Genomic DNA, 17,222 nt, shown 5'->3' on the forward strand with positions numbered 1-17,222 from the left:
CAGGCCTTTAGTTTAAGTAGGACTGCAGCCTTGTTGCCACTAAAAACACAAACACATTTTCAGACTGTTTTTATGGGATCAGATATTCAATGAACTCATATGATTCCAAAAGAGGTCTTTACACTTTGCTCTAAAGGGCTCGGATATTCGTTCCAGCCGCACTGTCTTTCTTTTGGTCTATGCCAGTCATTTGTCAGTCATTTACCCAGCTGTCCGGGCGCATCTGTGTCAGTCATACAAGCAGTCTTTGCAGGTCACTGTGTTAATCTCTGCTCCCTGGCTGCCAAGGAGGTTCAGCTGGGGTCTGTGGAAGCAGCTGGTGCTCCAATCCAACAGCCAGACTAAAACCAGGGTTCCTTTGCTTGGAATGAATCAGATGTGATACCCCTCTGCCTAATGTCTACCTATCACCCATTCTCCACCATGTCCCCTACACTGATACCAGACCACTGCTTTGCTTTGTGAAGCCTTCTGACCTTTTGATGGTGTTCAAGGCAAGAACTGGCTCTAGATTAAACAAAAGAAATAGACTCATGCACAGAATCCCCTGTGTGAGGGGCAGATTCACTTCTAACGGACTCCTTGAGTCAAGGGACTGCTTGAGAGCTTTATGGTCTATTCATGTCATGTTGGCCTGTCCTGTTCTGCTGACTTACTTTCTGCATGTCTCTTTGTGGGGGCCTAGGGGTCTGTCCAAACCACTCTGATCCCTTTTGATGATGGTTCTTGAGCATTCCTCAGTGGTGTTGGTGCACTGAGTGGTAACAGTTTTTCTCACCATTGCTGCTTGAGTTCGCTCTTTACTTCTTTTGTACTGAGTGATAAGATTCGCCTCAGGGTAGGACCCTCCCCAGAGTAATGTACGAACATTTCTGGATCCCCTAACTACAGAAGCATTTTAAGAGAAGAGAGAATGTGTATAAGCACATGATACACCCAGAGCATATGGGTTAATCTGTTGAATGAGAGTAAAAGAAAAAGGAAGTTGAATTGACATTGCCAGAATAACCGAGTCGTTTTGCCTAGAGAGCAGACTGCAACAGAAATATTTCTAAGAATATGCAATGTTTGATTTCATTTTTATGATGCCAGTGGTTTCATCATATCTATATCAGATTTGACTTCCAGAAAAATCTTATATATTCATAGTATTATTGTTTAACCTTGATTTTATAAACTCCTTCAAGGGTTAATTGCAAATACAGACTTAAACTGTTAAAACATAATATTCACGCCATCTTATACGAACGGTGCACGTCTCAACTTAAGCCCAACCAAATAATCAATTGGCCAATACTTACTCCCTAACCCTTACCCTAAACCTAAACCTAACCCTAATCCTAAAACCAAGTCTGGACCACAAAGTGAGGACCGGTCAACATGTCCTCACTTTCCAAAAATGTCTTCGCTCTGTAGGGTCTATGCTTAAAAGGAACACACACACACTAACACACACACACACATAATCACAAAGGATTTTTTTTCTTATCAGTCGTCCTCTACAGGAAATAAGAAGAAACAATGAGATAAAGTGAATCAGGGTGAAGAAAAGAGGAGAAGGGGGACCACAGTGAATAAATACAAAACTGGACATAACAAGAAATTGAAAAGGAGAAAGGAAGATATTGTAAGGTGAAGGTGACATTTTTTTTTATAATACACTGCCTATAGGTAGATAGGAGCACACCATACCTCATCTCACATCTTCATCACTATCTGTCATATGCAAACATCTGGCTCGCTTGCGTTTTGACATTTGGTGAAATTGTTTTCCCAAACCAATATCAGAACTTCATCAAAGCCAGACAGCATGGAAAGGCAGCAGCTGGTGTCCTTGTAGCTGCGGAACCTACAACCAATTTTCAACAGAATATTGATACTACATCTGACCTCTCGGTGTCAGCTGTTTGTACTAAGATGATCATTCCTGGTAAAACAAAATGTTAGAAACATGAGTTGTAAACGATTAAGTCTTGGGTGAGGTGAGCAAACAGGTGAGCAGCAAGTAGGGAAATTTAAGATTAGAATTTACAATGGAGATGATTTTCTCAAGATGATTTTAAGCTACACAACCGGCCCTGGAGAGTCAATATCTTTGCAAGCTTTGGAAGGAGGCTGTGAAAGACCTTCATGTTAACCAGAGAAGGAATCCTGCTCTCTGAGATTAAGTTAAAGTTTATTTAGAGCTCAATTAGCCACTATATTATAACTATTATAACAGTGGCTACTTTTCCTGGGGTCCCTACAAGTTTTTAGACAATACCGCAAAAACAGAAGATGCATTAATACACAACCATATCTATACAAAAAATAAAATTCGTAACAACCATCATCAAAACCTATTAACACATAGGAAAATGTATGTCTTTGTAACTTAAACCACAGGATTACAAATAAGAAAATGTAGTTCTCTACATTCACAACAAGACTTCAAGATCAACAAACAAGGAAATTATATAAACAAGAACACCATTTGTTCCCCTGATTTTTTTATTTACCTCAGTCTGTATGTTAAATATCATTCGAATAACCCATAACCACTTCCAATTCTTTTCAATGGGGATGTCAAAACCAAGCCAGAAACATTTCTGATGTTGATAGTAGAGGTCTCTACATTAATGGGCATATGCTTTTCCCCTGTGTTTATACCATGTGAGTGTTTGGTTTATGTTTATAAAGTTTGAGATATTCTGAAAAGTGTAATTACTACATGTTGTACAATAACTGTACGCGTGTATGTGCATGTGCAGGCATGAAGGGTTGTCTGAATACCTACCTTCCATTATTGATCAGTGTGCATAGATCCATCCCGCAGGCACAACACAGTCAGGGACTCACAGACTCCAATCAGAGAGAGTGAATCGAGCAGAGGTAACAGTAATAGCTTTAAGTCCCGAGTGGTGTTTTGGAGCACGGTTTTAGACACAGTTCATAAAATTGAATCATACAGTAGCTGAAAAAATATCAGAATGCCGTGTGTGCCACGCCGCATTACTTGTGTTGATTCAGAATCCAGATCAGTGCAGCAAAGCTTAGTAAAAGTACCAGTCGATTCTCTGCAATTTTAAACAGGCCTTTGTCCAGTCGAATCTAGCCCCTAAATACCTCTTAAATTAGATGAATTCTACTACATCGTGGCACTGCTGCTCTCAGTCTTTCTCAGTCCTCAGTATTGAACACAGATCGATATTTTAATGATGAAACAGTAGATTTAGATCAATTTCATTTTACTCAATCTCAAGCAAAGACATGTTCATGCAGTTTAATATGACATACATTTAAATGTATCTTTCTCTTTTTTCTTGAATAGGTTGTGTGTCTTGTCAAAAGAAATCATATTCTCCAGACACACGTTCTTAATTGTGATGGATGTGCTGGACATCACTGCAGCTGAAGCTGAAAATCAATGTACCACCCAGAGAAGTAGTGCTGTAGTAGGAAACTGCAGACATTAGGCTGCATGTCTTATAATAATCAGTCAGCCTGCCATCACCACATCTCATAGACCCAACTCTCAAGTGTCTTGTTCAGTGGAGGGAACATGTCACACTGTTAAAACTAGCCACTGAGATTATATATATATATATATATATAAGATGAGATGAATGTGGATGTTAGTGGAATACATTGCAATTTTTTTGCAGTAGACTGTGCTGGGACTAAAAGCTCATGTCAAACACCTGTCATATTTTTGACAGAACGGGGTCTAGGCCCTCAGAGTCGGTAAAGAAGGATGTTGGGATTTCACTGGAATCCAATTTTAAAAAACGTACAACCTTCAGCTTAATACGGCAGGGATCTCTTTTTATGTCAACTGCATCATCAGGCAGCATATTGAAAGTTTTCACTGGCAGTGGCGTTAATCTGGGCGCCTGATATTAAACCTTTGGTTCACTTGATGACTCATCATTGTTGCTAGGGGTTCAGGCTTAGAGGTTAATATAAAGCCTTTTTTCAGACATGAGTTTGCCCTCCTGCATGTGAAGAATGCAGCAGGAGACTGTGCAGGTCAGAAGCATTCATAAAAACAGGAAAATGTGGGAGGCAGGACATGACGTATAAATTCCACTGTGGAAATCACGTATTTCTATTTACAGCACATCAAAACCAGTTTTGGTCCTTTTCACCCAAAGCTCTAAAATCTCATTGTTTTTTCAAGTTGCCATCTGTTCGGCATCTTCCTCATTCATTTTCATCCTTAAATATGTGTCTTCCTTTTGTTTGTTTTCCGAGTTTTTAATCCATCCCTTTTGAGAAACTGGTAGGAAAATGTCTGGATCGGACATTTTGTTCTCACACATACAGCCCCTCTGGAAAAATATATTATGTGCACTATTTTTCTTACAGAGGTTTACATTCTATTACTTCTTTGTTCGAGTTTTGAGATAAGACACTTATTTCCTAAATATCATCAGCCCATAAACTGATTAAAACACATTCACTTGATTTGACTCCCTGTAGTGTTTCTCGCCACTGCTCACAAATAAGCAATTACACTTTCCTAGTCAATCTGTGCTCGATTTGCTCAGGAGATTTCACAAGTACTAATTTGCAAATAAAGGGAAGCATAGAGAGGACCTAATTTTGTCTTAGTATATTTATTTGTCTTTATCATGAGGCTATTTACAAAATGATGAGATTAAACAGCGAACCAACAATATGATAGTGGTTGCAGATTAGTCATTTGAAATGCTTGGCATGATATGGGAAAATGCATTTACACCCTGGGGTATTTGCTGTAAATTTATGGCATTGTAATATCGACTTTTAACACCTGAAATACATTAAATCATCTTGTCACTGAATAAGTAGACTGGGGATTCCCGATCCGTCCCATATAACTCATCATAAGATAATCTGCATTTAGAGTTAAACATTATTGGAAAACTGTACAGTACCTTTATTTTCAACACAGGAAACATGTCAAAGCTCATTTCAGAAACATGGGGCAGTGAGGTAAGACGGTCCCTCTTGTGGCTATGACTGCGTGATAAGGACAAACGAGACAGAGGCATTTATAACGCTGAGGGATTTGAACAGAATCTCATATGGGGCTGCCAAGGAATGATGCTGCACACAGGGGGAGAATATGTGTGGTTGGTAGATGAAGAAAATTGGCAATTCATCTGTAAGTGGCATATTATGGAAGCTGGATTACAGGGATTGTATCAAATGCATGGAATATCATGGGCCTGTAAGATAAAGAAGAGTAGAATTGAAAAGAGAGCGAAGAAAAGTGCATACTTGTGCCTTATCTAAAGAACCTGCTCGTTCAGCGTGTGCATCATATCGACTGCAAGCAGTTCAAGTTCAAATAAGAATTGTCTTGTTGTCACTGGCACGACTTGCTGTGGAGGTTTGTCGTGGCGTTTCTTAGCATAGGAAGGAAGTAAAATAAGGTCTGAGAACATTTATTTCACACGAATAGTGGGCTTACCAGGTCACAAGGGTGGGGGGGTTTGTCTGGATACATCGTCAGTAGGGCCTCCAGGTAACATTTAGCATGCATTTACCTTATTTAGGATTTCCCCACATCCTCTCTGGTTCTGCCTCTTCTACTCTTTATACCAGTTCCTAGCTGGTTGCCATGGTAACTCCACATATGTGTCAAACAGCTGTTTTGTAATTTTCCACAAAATGACAGCCGACTTTGCCTCGTGCCCACTCTCCTTTTCCCTACCATCGACCTTACGATGGCGGAGCAAGCACACGTATGCACACACACATACTGTAAACACAGCATATAATCAAACACAAACTGACATATAAAGATTTCCCATAAAGACAAAACGACTGTGGTTGCTGTGGGACAAACATATATTTGTTCTTCTGTGCCTGTGTAAATCACTCTGGATATAAATCTTTATGATGACCGGGGTTGCTTTTCCCTTTCAGCTAAATTACAACACAGGTAAACGTGGTCATTCTTTACTGTAAACCTTCTACCTCTGAACAGTCACCTTAACCAATGTAAAGGCTTTTCCCATGTGCTATATAATATTACTGTCTCTAATACACCACTGAATAAAATGAATGTGCACAGCTGGAAATCCCCTGGATAACTAAATGCACATTTCGCCATTTTCAGTAGCTTTAGTGCTTAAAGTCAAGATAACCATCTGTATCCATTCTGATGCTGACATTAGGCTGTTTGTCTCTGTTGGTACAATCCCTTTAACCGATACACGAATTGGATTTACTGAAAGCAGATTCACGCTTAGAAGAGATCACTTAAAGGAAAGTAGTTTGGTATTTATACCTGATATTTCTGGTACACTTACATCCAAAACAAATACTAAATTGATGCAGTGGCTTACAGTGGTTGGTCGTGATCCAACTGCCAATGGTACAACAGTAGTATTGATTCCTGTTGTTCATACTGCCATACTGCTTTTTTATTGCAGCCTGAGGGTCAATATATCGCTCTTGACCTTTTGCCCCTATTTAGACACAGTCATTAATGTGCCATACAACTAACACTGTCTGTAAAAGATTGGCAGTTTTACACAGACTCAAAGTCCTCACCGCTGGCAATTGCCAAACTTCAAATCGTACAGTAATCTGTTTTTGTTTATAGGCAAATTATATCACACTATCCATGCTTTAAAAATTCTCTAAAAGAAGATAACAAATAAAAGTCCTGGACTCCAAAAATGTAATGTTTGTCTCTGTGGCTCATGTTTCAACCCTCCAGGAAATTGTATGGAGATCAGTTCAGTAATTTATGTGTAATCCTGCTAATAGACAGACAAACAATTGGCAATGAAAATATCCTTAGTGGAGGTAATGAGCAGCCCTGTCAGATACCGTCTGGTAGACAAGAAGGCGAGAGCATCCTCTATTCCCTAGCAACTACTTAAGCATTACATGTGCATTAATTGTTGGTTTAGAGTCCTGAGCCCCTGCAGTGTTTTGAGGAGTCGGGAGATAATTGTGCTCATTGACTCTAATGTTGGTCAGTTTGTTTCTCAACAACCATTTGAAGACCATTAAGCACTGAAGGCCATTAGAGGACTGGAAAGACCGTCTGTGTACAGTGTATGTTGGGCCTGTCTGATTTGGGAACATGCACAGAACTTCTAAGATGGTTAAATGATTAGTCAACTGAAAGAAAATGAACAAATCAATGCATAGACTTTTTTATTAATTTCTCAAATTGAAATAATTAACATTTGCCGGTTACGTTTTCTTTAGTATGACAATCCATTGCTCAGTTTTATTCATTTCTTTGTGACTTGATCACCTTTGGCTGCTGCAACTCACAAGTTCTCACTGTGCCAGTATTAATAGTAATATCTCCTGAAAAATAAATCCTGCCATTTAGAAAACTTAAACCATTAAAAAAATGTTCTTGATAAATATTTGAATGTCCTGTTAAATAACTAAATGATGAAACAAACATCAGTTACATGCTTAATATATTATTTCCTGTTGTGTATGGACATGTGGGGGGTATGGGTGTCAGTGCATGTGTGTCAATTTGTACATGAGCCATGTTTTTCTTGTGCTTTTGTGCTGTTTCAGCAAAAACAGAATATTAAAAGGTCAGGTGTATTGCTGAGCTGCTGTATAACTGATAAGTTTGACCCTGATGTTCCTAATAAATTAAATTATGCTCATGAGTATGTGCTCATGAAGCAGAGAGTTTGGGAGTTGGCCTGTGGAGAGAGGTCAGTTTATCATCTGAAGCCTGTTAATGGAGGTTAGAGCCATAAATAGAGACGCACACATTCAGTTATTATTGAGACTGTGTCAAAGAGGTGATCATTTGAATATATACTAGTGTCTGAGGCAATATTGTGATTTTGTTTCATTTAATTAGTGAGTATTGTGATGTGTTATACCTGTGTGTGTGTGTGTGTGTGTGTGTGTGTGTGTGTGTGTGTGTGTGTGTGTGTGTGTGCTTATTTAAGCATGTCTGCCTAGATAATAACCCTTTCAGTGAAATTACCTCTTGGGGGTCATCAACACGGTTCATTAATTGGAAAATATCACCATGCTCATTGCCATGGTTACTATCTTCAGAGCCATTGGGTAAAAACTCGAGTGTGTCTCTAGTTGGATAGCGTGACATTGTTGTTGTTTTTTTCTGTACATGGTCAAACAGGGTTTAGTCAGTATTCATGTGAGGCTGTTATTGAAATCGCATATGTCCACACCATAGCACTCCACCTCCCTCCCTCTGTCCAGCCCACTCTATTTATCTGTCAAACACTCCAGTACACTCCCTTTCTCCTTCTCCCCCTGTCTCCAGCTGTGCCCTGTTTTATTTTTCATACATGTTGTATTAAACAATCTGTCTGTGGTTTGGTATAATCACTGTGATCTTGTACCGTTTACTACTCTGTGTTTTCTTCAGTAGATCCGTGTCAGTGTGTGAGTGGGTTGTGTGGCTCACTGAAGCTCAAAGGGTGTGATGTGAATCTGTGTAACCCAGAGGGTTTGTGACCTGCTGCTGAAACAAGGAGCTAACACACACGCACACACACCCTCCGTAACACTTAGCTGTACTGATGCATCAAGGACATTTAAAGGACACTTCACATCTATTGGTTTTGACAGGGAGTGTCACAGATCAGTATGCGTGCTATATATGCTTGTTTGTATGTGTCTGTTTTTCATGGCCTTAGTGTCACGTCTGTGTTCACACACTGCAGGTGTTGACATACAGATGTTTATTCCTTTGCAGTGTTGCGTCTCCTGAAGGAAGGAGCAGACCCCAGCACTCCTATTGCTTCTGGGGGATCCTTGCTACACTTGGTAAGTTACAACTGATCAGATAGTGATCACTGAATGTAAGAAAGTCCTGTATATATGCTAAAAGAAAAAGATACACATTACTTTGCGCTGAGAGTGTGTTGACATTATGCTGCAAATAATATCAGGAAGAGAGAGGTTGTCATTCTTCTCACACAGCGGTATACCAATAACCATTCTTTGTGCCTTTATTTTGTAAATGTGTGCACTCAAGGCAACCCTGTACCAATACAAGAATGTAATAATTCAATTGCTGCACATTATATATTCCACATTTATTTTTTATTATGCATTGGACCACTCATGTGTGCTATTTACTGTTTGCAATGCATCAGAAAATATACATTTCTGCAAACTAATATTAAGGAAATCTACTGTCCCTGCCCTTTGCAGTGTGCTCGCCATGACAATGTCTTCGTGGCAGAGCTTCTGATTGAGCGAGGCCTGAACTTCAACCTGCAGGACGAGGACCTGTGGACAGCCCTGCATGTAGCGTCTGTTTGTGACCATGCGGATGTCGTGCTATTGCTACTGCTGGTGAGAAACACATGCACACACGGGCATCAAGTATTTTGGGGTGGCTAATTTATACAGTACCACACAGTCATGGCATGAATGTACTTTTTGGATGTGGTTAGTATAATTTTCTTGTTGATCTTTGCAATCCCAAGCGTGTTTAGATTAGTGTTTTGGAATGGCTTGGCATGCAAGCTTCATATTTTGAATTAGCTCTGAACCAGGGGCTCTATTCACATTAGTCATCCATAATTTTCTGTCCAAGTGGAGCATATTCCATTGATGACGGGTTTTGGATTACCAAAGGTCTAAAATGCGACTTTGCTTTTCTCTTACAAACCCAGCTGAATCACTGAAAATGACAGTGCTTAGATATTTGGTATTAGCATGATATTAAAAGAGAGAGCCCATTCTGTGGAGAATGTCTTGACAAGAGCTGCGGTTTTACTGATTAGGTCCATAATGAGAGCCTTGCCAGCTGCAGGGGAGGGTATGCACATCCAGCCCAATCGCTCAGTGGGCTGGGTCCACTCTGCTGGTGTTGATTAGACCTAGGGAGGGTTGACTGCAGTCTGGAGCTTGGTCTAGTCCTGCACAGTCTGGTTCTGTTGATTGGGTCCTGGGTGACTGCCGGCTGCCTGTCTGCAGGGCAGGAAAGGGATGTTCCTGTGAGGAATGGATATGTTTGAAGAGCTGCCAGGCAAAGGGTGTGCAGAGTGAATCTGTCAGCCTGTGCTGGCTACGTCACTATTGGATCCATGTACTGTGTGCATTAAGAGTTTGCAATATTTCCTCCAAACATTCATGCAGACTGCAGCTTGTAGAGCAGGGTGTAATATAGATATGCCGAATGCAATTTTTGCAGTAAACTGGGGCTGGGCGATATGACCTCAAATCAATATCACAATTATTTCAAACTTTTGCCTCGAGTTCACAACAAAACTAGAACATACCTCTGTTGAAAGAGAGTAGGGGGTTAGGAGCCAAGATAATGTTTTTAAGAAATTCAAAACATCAGATTCAACTCTGTAAAAATGTTAACAACATTTTTCAACTGTCACAGTATGAATGTCCTTTAATACAAATAACTTATTTGTGCTGTCATCTACATCATCATTGTTTTTGAGGAGAGCAGACAATTAAGATAGAAAACTTCAAGTGTCTTTAATTTCTAGAATTGTGCATTGTTTTTTCTTTCGGGTATGGCAAACACTTGTAGTTCTTTTCCTGGTCCAATCAGCTTGTTCTGAAAGGAGAGCCCAAGGCTCTTCTTGTCTGCCAGGGTAAAAATAGCTTCAGACATGACTTATTTCCAATAGAGATGCAATGGTCAATGGTCCCCCCCCACCCCCGCAGCCTTATCTTTGATTGGCACAGGAAGGAATAGTCCTGCAAATATATACTAATCTATTATGTCCTATTCCACCATCTCTAACTCCGTTTCCCCTTCCCTCACTCTCTGCTTTTCTGTCCCTGATTTCCCATCTCCAGTTCCTACTCAGAGAAGCAGAGTGGTTTTCTGCTGACAGAGATGTTACCAAGCTCATCTTGTGGGGAAAGTAGAGGGGCTGGTGAGAAGTCTGGGTGCATTGTCGCGCTGTGTCCGGATTGGCAGTAATGTTAATTCTCTTATCTCCTGCCTCCAAACAGCAGGAGAGCGAGTAAGCCATTTCTAAACACTCTCATTCCCAGCCCATTTCCAAACTCATTCCTAAACCTATTCCTAGCTCTAGCTGTGGTTAATATTCATCACTGCGACTCTGGCAGGATTAACTGGAGGAGCAGAGACACAGCGGCTTGTCACTTATAGAAAATAACAACATGACAGGGTGTGTAGTCTTAGTAAATAATTACACAAAAATCTTACACTATCAGTATAATATAATTGGGGCGTGAAAACAGTTAGTGATTATTAAACAAAACCAGATGGAACTCTATTTACATTTCCAGTATTTAATACATGTACATGCATCAGGATGCTTTAATAGAGGTTCATGATCTCCATCTGTTATATCTGAAATGGCCCTCTATTCAAACCACAGCCCACAGGATACTTATCAAATCATATTTCTTCCAGTGGCTCAATTATTTCTTTCCAATTTAATTTCTTGTGAAATCCCAAAAAGCATGTGGTAAGTGATTAGGGTGAGTTACAGACTTGCCCTCATTTTGCTTCAGTATCTGCCAGAGTGAGTTGTTGACACAGTGTTGAATATCTGGACTCTTGGAGAACATAAGAAGAATTCTGATCTCTTAAATTGTTAACCACTACTGCACTTCAACTATTTAATAACTGATGGTTGTCTTTCCTCTTTTTTTCTGACATAGCGTAGCTCCACAGGAAATAATGACTTCTAACTTGTGCAGCTGAATATGTACCTATGTAGTCATGTGATGGACTGGAAACAGGTTCTGCTCCTTCGTAAAGTTCACAACCCGTCGGGGTTTGTAGTTGCAGAATTGACCCACTTTCCGTTCTTGTAAATTATGAGTTTAAAACTTCTGAACTCTGAGTTGTTTGAAGTCAAACGATTACCAGCAAGCCCCTGGCAGAGCTGAACTCCACTTCATCCCAGTAGATTTTTTTTTTGTGGGGGGTGGTGTAACTGCTGATAATGTAGCCCTCGCTCCTTAAAACATGATAATGGTTAAACAAGCAACTGTTACACACACATGTAGCATTTTTTAAGTAATTTATGGATCTAAATTTTCAGCAAATGCATTTTTTTATTTTTCACAGACACATACAACTACTGCAAGAAATACAAAACAAAAAGAAAATAGTCTGGTAATAACCTTTTATTACTAAACACCATTTATATCCTTGATAAATAAATATATAAATATATCCTATATATAAATATATATATATATATATATCCCTACCCCATATATCAAGTATCGTAATCAATATAAACGACTTGTATAAACACAAACAGGCATAAAACCAATTCAGAAAAAAGACAACAACCATCAAATAATACACACTTACATACAAAAAAGGAAATGCAAGTATTACTAACAGACTACTGATATTTAAGTTGATGCACTTTATCTGTAGAAATGATATGAATACATTGTCCTGTATCAGTATCTGTAAAATCGTCAATGTGAAACAAAAATTTTGTTAGAGGGTGATATGGGGTTATTTTGAACCTTCACACACATGCGATTGCAGAAAGTTAAATGATCTGAGATATAATAGATGCACAGGAGAATAGATCTTTGAAAAAACGTGTGTGGGGACTCTCTGTGTTGGGTACCTGTCCACTGCATGACGGTGTCCAGCTCAGCACTAACTGCCTCTGGGACTGCTTTCCGCACACAGCTTGTTGTTTTTATTGATTCTGTGGCAGTCACTGCGTATAACAATTGCCATTATGATCCACGGGCAGCATGGTGTTAACAGATTTCCATCTCTGGGATGTCCACAGTGGATCCATCATATTGTGGCGGGGAGTGCGTCTGGGTCAGAAGTCAACTTGTTAACCCCCTTGTATCCTGCATGGCTGGCAGCCAGCACTAACTCGTTTATATCTGTCATCACTTATCATGTGAGCTCACACACATGATTTATGTCCCCTGATCAATTGCCTACACATCATATCATGCTTACCTCGGCGTAATACATGCGTGTCTGTTGGTGGTGGAGCTTTGTGTGGCACACAAGGAACTCTTGAATGAATTATTTCTGTAGTCACAGTTTTCTGTTATTGTCAGATTGTATTTAACAAGGCTCAGGAGAGCAAGCATAACATTTCTACATTTATTTAGCACATTTTCACAGTGGATTGTTATGTTCAACAATGTCACTGGAGGATAATGACATCTATTTCTACCAGGCTGTCACCAAATTACATCCCAGGGTGGAATGCAAAATTAGACTGTATTCATAGTTCACATTTTTACAAAACAATTCTCACAGCACTAAATACGTTTTGAGTTTTGTCCAGCTGGTTCTTGTGCAGCTGCGAGTGAAATTGGTCCGTGGTGAGAGTGACGGAGCAGGATGTATGTTTCAGTCAGCTCACAACTTTATCCAGCCAGACTCCTATTGACTTTTACTGGACCTTGAAGTGAATCGTCTGGGTTGGCACACATCTATTCCACGACACACACGCACGCACAAAAGCTCTCACATTAGCAGATGCACCCTGAGAGGAGCCTTCAGGTTTATGAGGTGATTTGATCAGGGGGTAAAGCACAAATCAAAAGTGCATAAATGGTGGTTCAAATTTGGCAGGAGTTGCATAGAGAGGATTCAAGGTTGGAGTGTGTGTTTTTTATGTGTGTGTGTGTGTGTGTGGTGATAGGCAGAGGGGGTATAATGTTATGCTGTCTCTCTCCGACTCACTCATCACCTCTACTCGTGCTCCTCAAGCCGTGCTCCACATTGCGATAAGGTCTCCAGTTTTCTCATGAATATTCACAAAGCAGCTGCAGATAGTTGTTAATGTTAATTAATTCTCTTTGTTAACCCCTAATAAACCCTCGTAAGTGAGGGAAATCGGCTCTAGACGACGCAGATGGTCGCACAATGAAACTGCAAACCTCAACAGAAAAGATTCCCTGATAACTCAAATTGACAGCATTGTATGCTGCCTTCATCACGTCGTAATTGCTTGGCATTTCTTGCCTATAAAATATTTCCTCTGAATATGTGAAAAACAAAATCCAGTTGCCTAGTCCACTGCATCAAACAGTGTAAGGTTGCTTTGAGGTTTTGCGGCTCAGTGTCCTTGTGGTGTTGCTGATTGGTTTTTCGAGCACTGAGGTTAACCACTTTCGTGTTGATCCCTCAACTGGCTCCCTCCTGGCATTTTAACCCATTTTCCTTCCATTTTTTCACTTTCCATACCCCTTCGCTCTCCGGCTGCCTAAGGACTCGGCCATAAATCTCTTTGCCGCACTGCAACTGGGTCATTGGAATTCTATTAGCTGTAAATATTCAATAAGGATCCTCACTTAGAGTCTTCTGTCCCTGTTATCAGACTTGGTCCAGCTACGATCGTTACCCCGGCTTGTTTTTTATGGTTTAGTCAAAGAACAAGATGCGATTTACAGCTGGATGCTGACAATTGCCCCTTTAAAGAATGTAGGTTACTTTTATTGCCTGATGATAAAAATGAGAAGGACAGGATAAAGTCCACATCAGTAACTGAGGTAGATTTTGCATGGCTTGTACACAATTCTGCTCTACGGCTAAAGCTCTGCAAGAAATAATAACTGCAGTAGAGTTCCCCCACAGAGAAGCAATCAATCATAACCATTGTGACCAATGACTGTGCTGTAGTCAGAGTAACAGTCATTAAAGGACCCCGAGGGAAGGTCCCCCCATGTTATCTCATGCTTTGGCAGGGTCCTTGTTGAGTAAACCCACATTAATCTTGTCTCATGCACACATGCGGTCCCCCCAATGATCCCAGGTAATGGTAACCAACGCCCTTGCTCTTCACTACCCCCCTCCATGCAGTTATTTAATGAGTTCTTTATTCCAATGTATTGTCTGTTAATGTCTCCATGTATCTGCTTAGAGATGCGTCTCTGGAAAGCCAAGATAATTGTTTCTACTTTATCATCAAGTCTGATGAATGGGCCCAGCTAAAACTCAGTTTGCGTGTGTCTTCTCTGCTTTTCTTTTTTCCTGCCCTGCGTCTGGAAGGCCGGAGTGAATGTTATGCTGCAGGACGTCAACGGAAACATTCCTCTGGACTACGCCTCCGAGGGAACAGAGAGCAGCTACATCCTCAGAAAACACCTGGAGGAAAATGGTAGAGTTCACCACACATCTTATTAAAAGTGATATATTTACCGTGAGCTCTTTTTAAGTGGATCTCTGCTAAGTTTACATGTCAAAGTCTGGTTACAGGTCATAACAATCTTCTCTCGGTATCACTCGAGTATCAGTTGGTTTATTTTGAAGACAAAACATTTGAAAATGGAAAAAGAGAACAAGAGTTTACCGGAACTCCCTCTCATCCTCTTAGCTTAGGACAAATATCTACATTAGCCACTACTAGCATAGACATAATGCAATGAGAAAAAGTAAATGTTTTTTATTGCCTACGCTTAAAAAGTACTGAAAATGTGATTTCTGCAGTTAAAATGAAGGTGTTTCGTGTGTATGTGTAAAAGTGAAGGACACCCACAAACCTAATGATGGTGGATTGCAAACGGGGCACTTGTCGCCCACAGAGAAGGGAGAAGGTCAATGTGCGAGCTGCAAATAACAGAGTTAAAGGCAGAGGAGTGTTGGAGTCACACAGAGACAAAAGTGTTAGAGGCACAGGCATAGAATGACAGAGGGAGGGCTGGGAAATGTGTCAGAGAAATATAGAGAGACAAGCAGAAAGGAGGTAACTGGAATCGTGCTGACAAAGCTAGACAGAAACAGATACAGACAATGATGGAGGGTCTTCCCACATCCATCTGTGAACGGCCACACATGAGGCTTCACAGGATCACATGACAAATGCGAGCCCCTACAGACAACTAACTCATCATAGCTTGGACCACCCTACAAACACACACACACACACACACACACACACACACACACACACACACACACACACACACACACACACACACACACACACACACACACACACACACACACACACACACACCCCTAAACACACTCTCTAATGCTAACCACATCATTTGTTTAGAGACTTTTCTCTGCTTCGGTGTGCCAGTCCCTGTGGTGATATCTATCCTCCTGCATACCTTCAGCTTTCTTGATACCACCCCCCCCCCAGTGCGCTGGGCTTTGCCACCATGAAGCACACTCTTACTCACACAGGCCCGCTCAACCTCTGTTGCTATAGCAACTTGGTTGCATGCTCTCTATCCCCATCAAATTTGTGTGGTTGTGGGAAAGACATGCTGTCCATGTGTCTCTACATCAGGGATAGAGGAGGCGAAAGAGAATTTGTTTTTTTCCTCTCAGTGCTGTTGCTTGGTGGCTTATGTTTCATGTAATACTTGATACTTACATGCATTGGTACTGAAGAGAATAACATTCTCATGTCTCAAATATGCACAAACCTTGAGGCACTTGTGTTTGCAAAGATAAACTTATTGATTAGTTGATACAACCACTCTATTTGGAAAAGTCCCATTAGTTAGTGGCCCAGAGCTCATCCCAGTGAAATAAAGATTGATTGATAATCAATTCACACTATTACAGCAACTGAAATCAGGTCCATGGTATTAATGTGACTATGGAGCAGTGCATAGCTCTTGATTGAGATGCCCTTTCAGAGTCAGCCCACAAGAAAAGCTACAGTGGCCTTTAGAGATTGGGGCTCTGTTTGAGTGTAGGATGACCTTCTGATTTTTATTCAAGTGTCATCGGATCCATGGCTTCGCACCTCATATGCATGGCTTTGTTATTTTGCATGATGGGGTTTCCTGTTAAACATCAGTTAGTGCTGTACGGACACTGCACTACTTCTGTAGAATCTGGGGAATCCTTGTTCCTCAATGTAACTTATTCTTGAAAATGTCATTTATCTAGTTAGTCCTTACAATCTTTTAAAGGGGTGTGTGGAATTTTGGGAATGTTTTAGCTTTTTCCTGTTTATTTGCCCCCAGCCAAAAATAGCAACTTGACATGTTTTGTACAGATTAAATAAATGACACATAACATGTTAATTAGTGCCTTTTAACTTATTTATAGTATATATAATGTCATAGTATTACCCAAACTTTTCCAACTATTTTTTTCTGTGTAACAGCTAAAGGCATATTGAAGCATTAGCATGCTAACTGTTTGTGTTTCATAGGTGTGGATGTGTCCTCTATGCATGCCATGAAGACACAGAGACCCAGCACCATGTTGTCTGATGTTAGACAGCTTGTAGCCACAGGCGTTAGCCTCAGCCAGCCCAACGATGAGGGGGTCACTCTGGTGAGTAAGGTCTTGTGTATTCCTCAGTTGACCT

At 40.5% G+C, this 17,222-nt stretch overlaps 1 protein-coding gene across 5 annotated transcripts in view; it reads left to right on the forward strand.

The window, feature by feature from the left end:
• Nucleotides 1-17,222, forward strand: part of myo16 (myosin XVI) — a 100,923-nt gene that overhangs the window by 24,382 nt on the left and 59,319 nt on the right. For all 5 annotated transcript variants that reach the window (XR_007034788.1, XM_047342580.1, XM_047342582.1 and 2 more), the window contains exons 3-6: nt 8,690-8,760; nt 9,151-9,294; nt 14,936-15,044; nt 17,064-17,188. Coding sequence is in view for 4 of the 5 variants with exons in the window: in XM_047342580.1 (XP_047198536.1) it covers nt 8,690-8,760; nt 9,151-9,294; nt 14,936-15,044; nt 17,064-17,188 (449 nt within the window). In the remaining variant the exon portion in view is untranslated. The remainder of the gene's footprint in view (nt 1-8,689; nt 8,761-9,150; nt 9,295-14,935; nt 15,045-17,063; nt 17,189-17,222) is intronic.

The sequence above is a fragment of the Hippoglossus stenolepis genome, chromosome 13 (genome assembly GCF_022539355.2).
Source record: "Hippoglossus stenolepis isolate QCI-W04-F060 chromosome 13, HSTE1.2, whole genome shotgun sequence".
Classification (NCBI taxonomy): Eukaryota; Metazoa; Chordata; class Actinopteri; order Pleuronectiformes; family Pleuronectidae; genus Hippoglossus; species Hippoglossus stenolepis.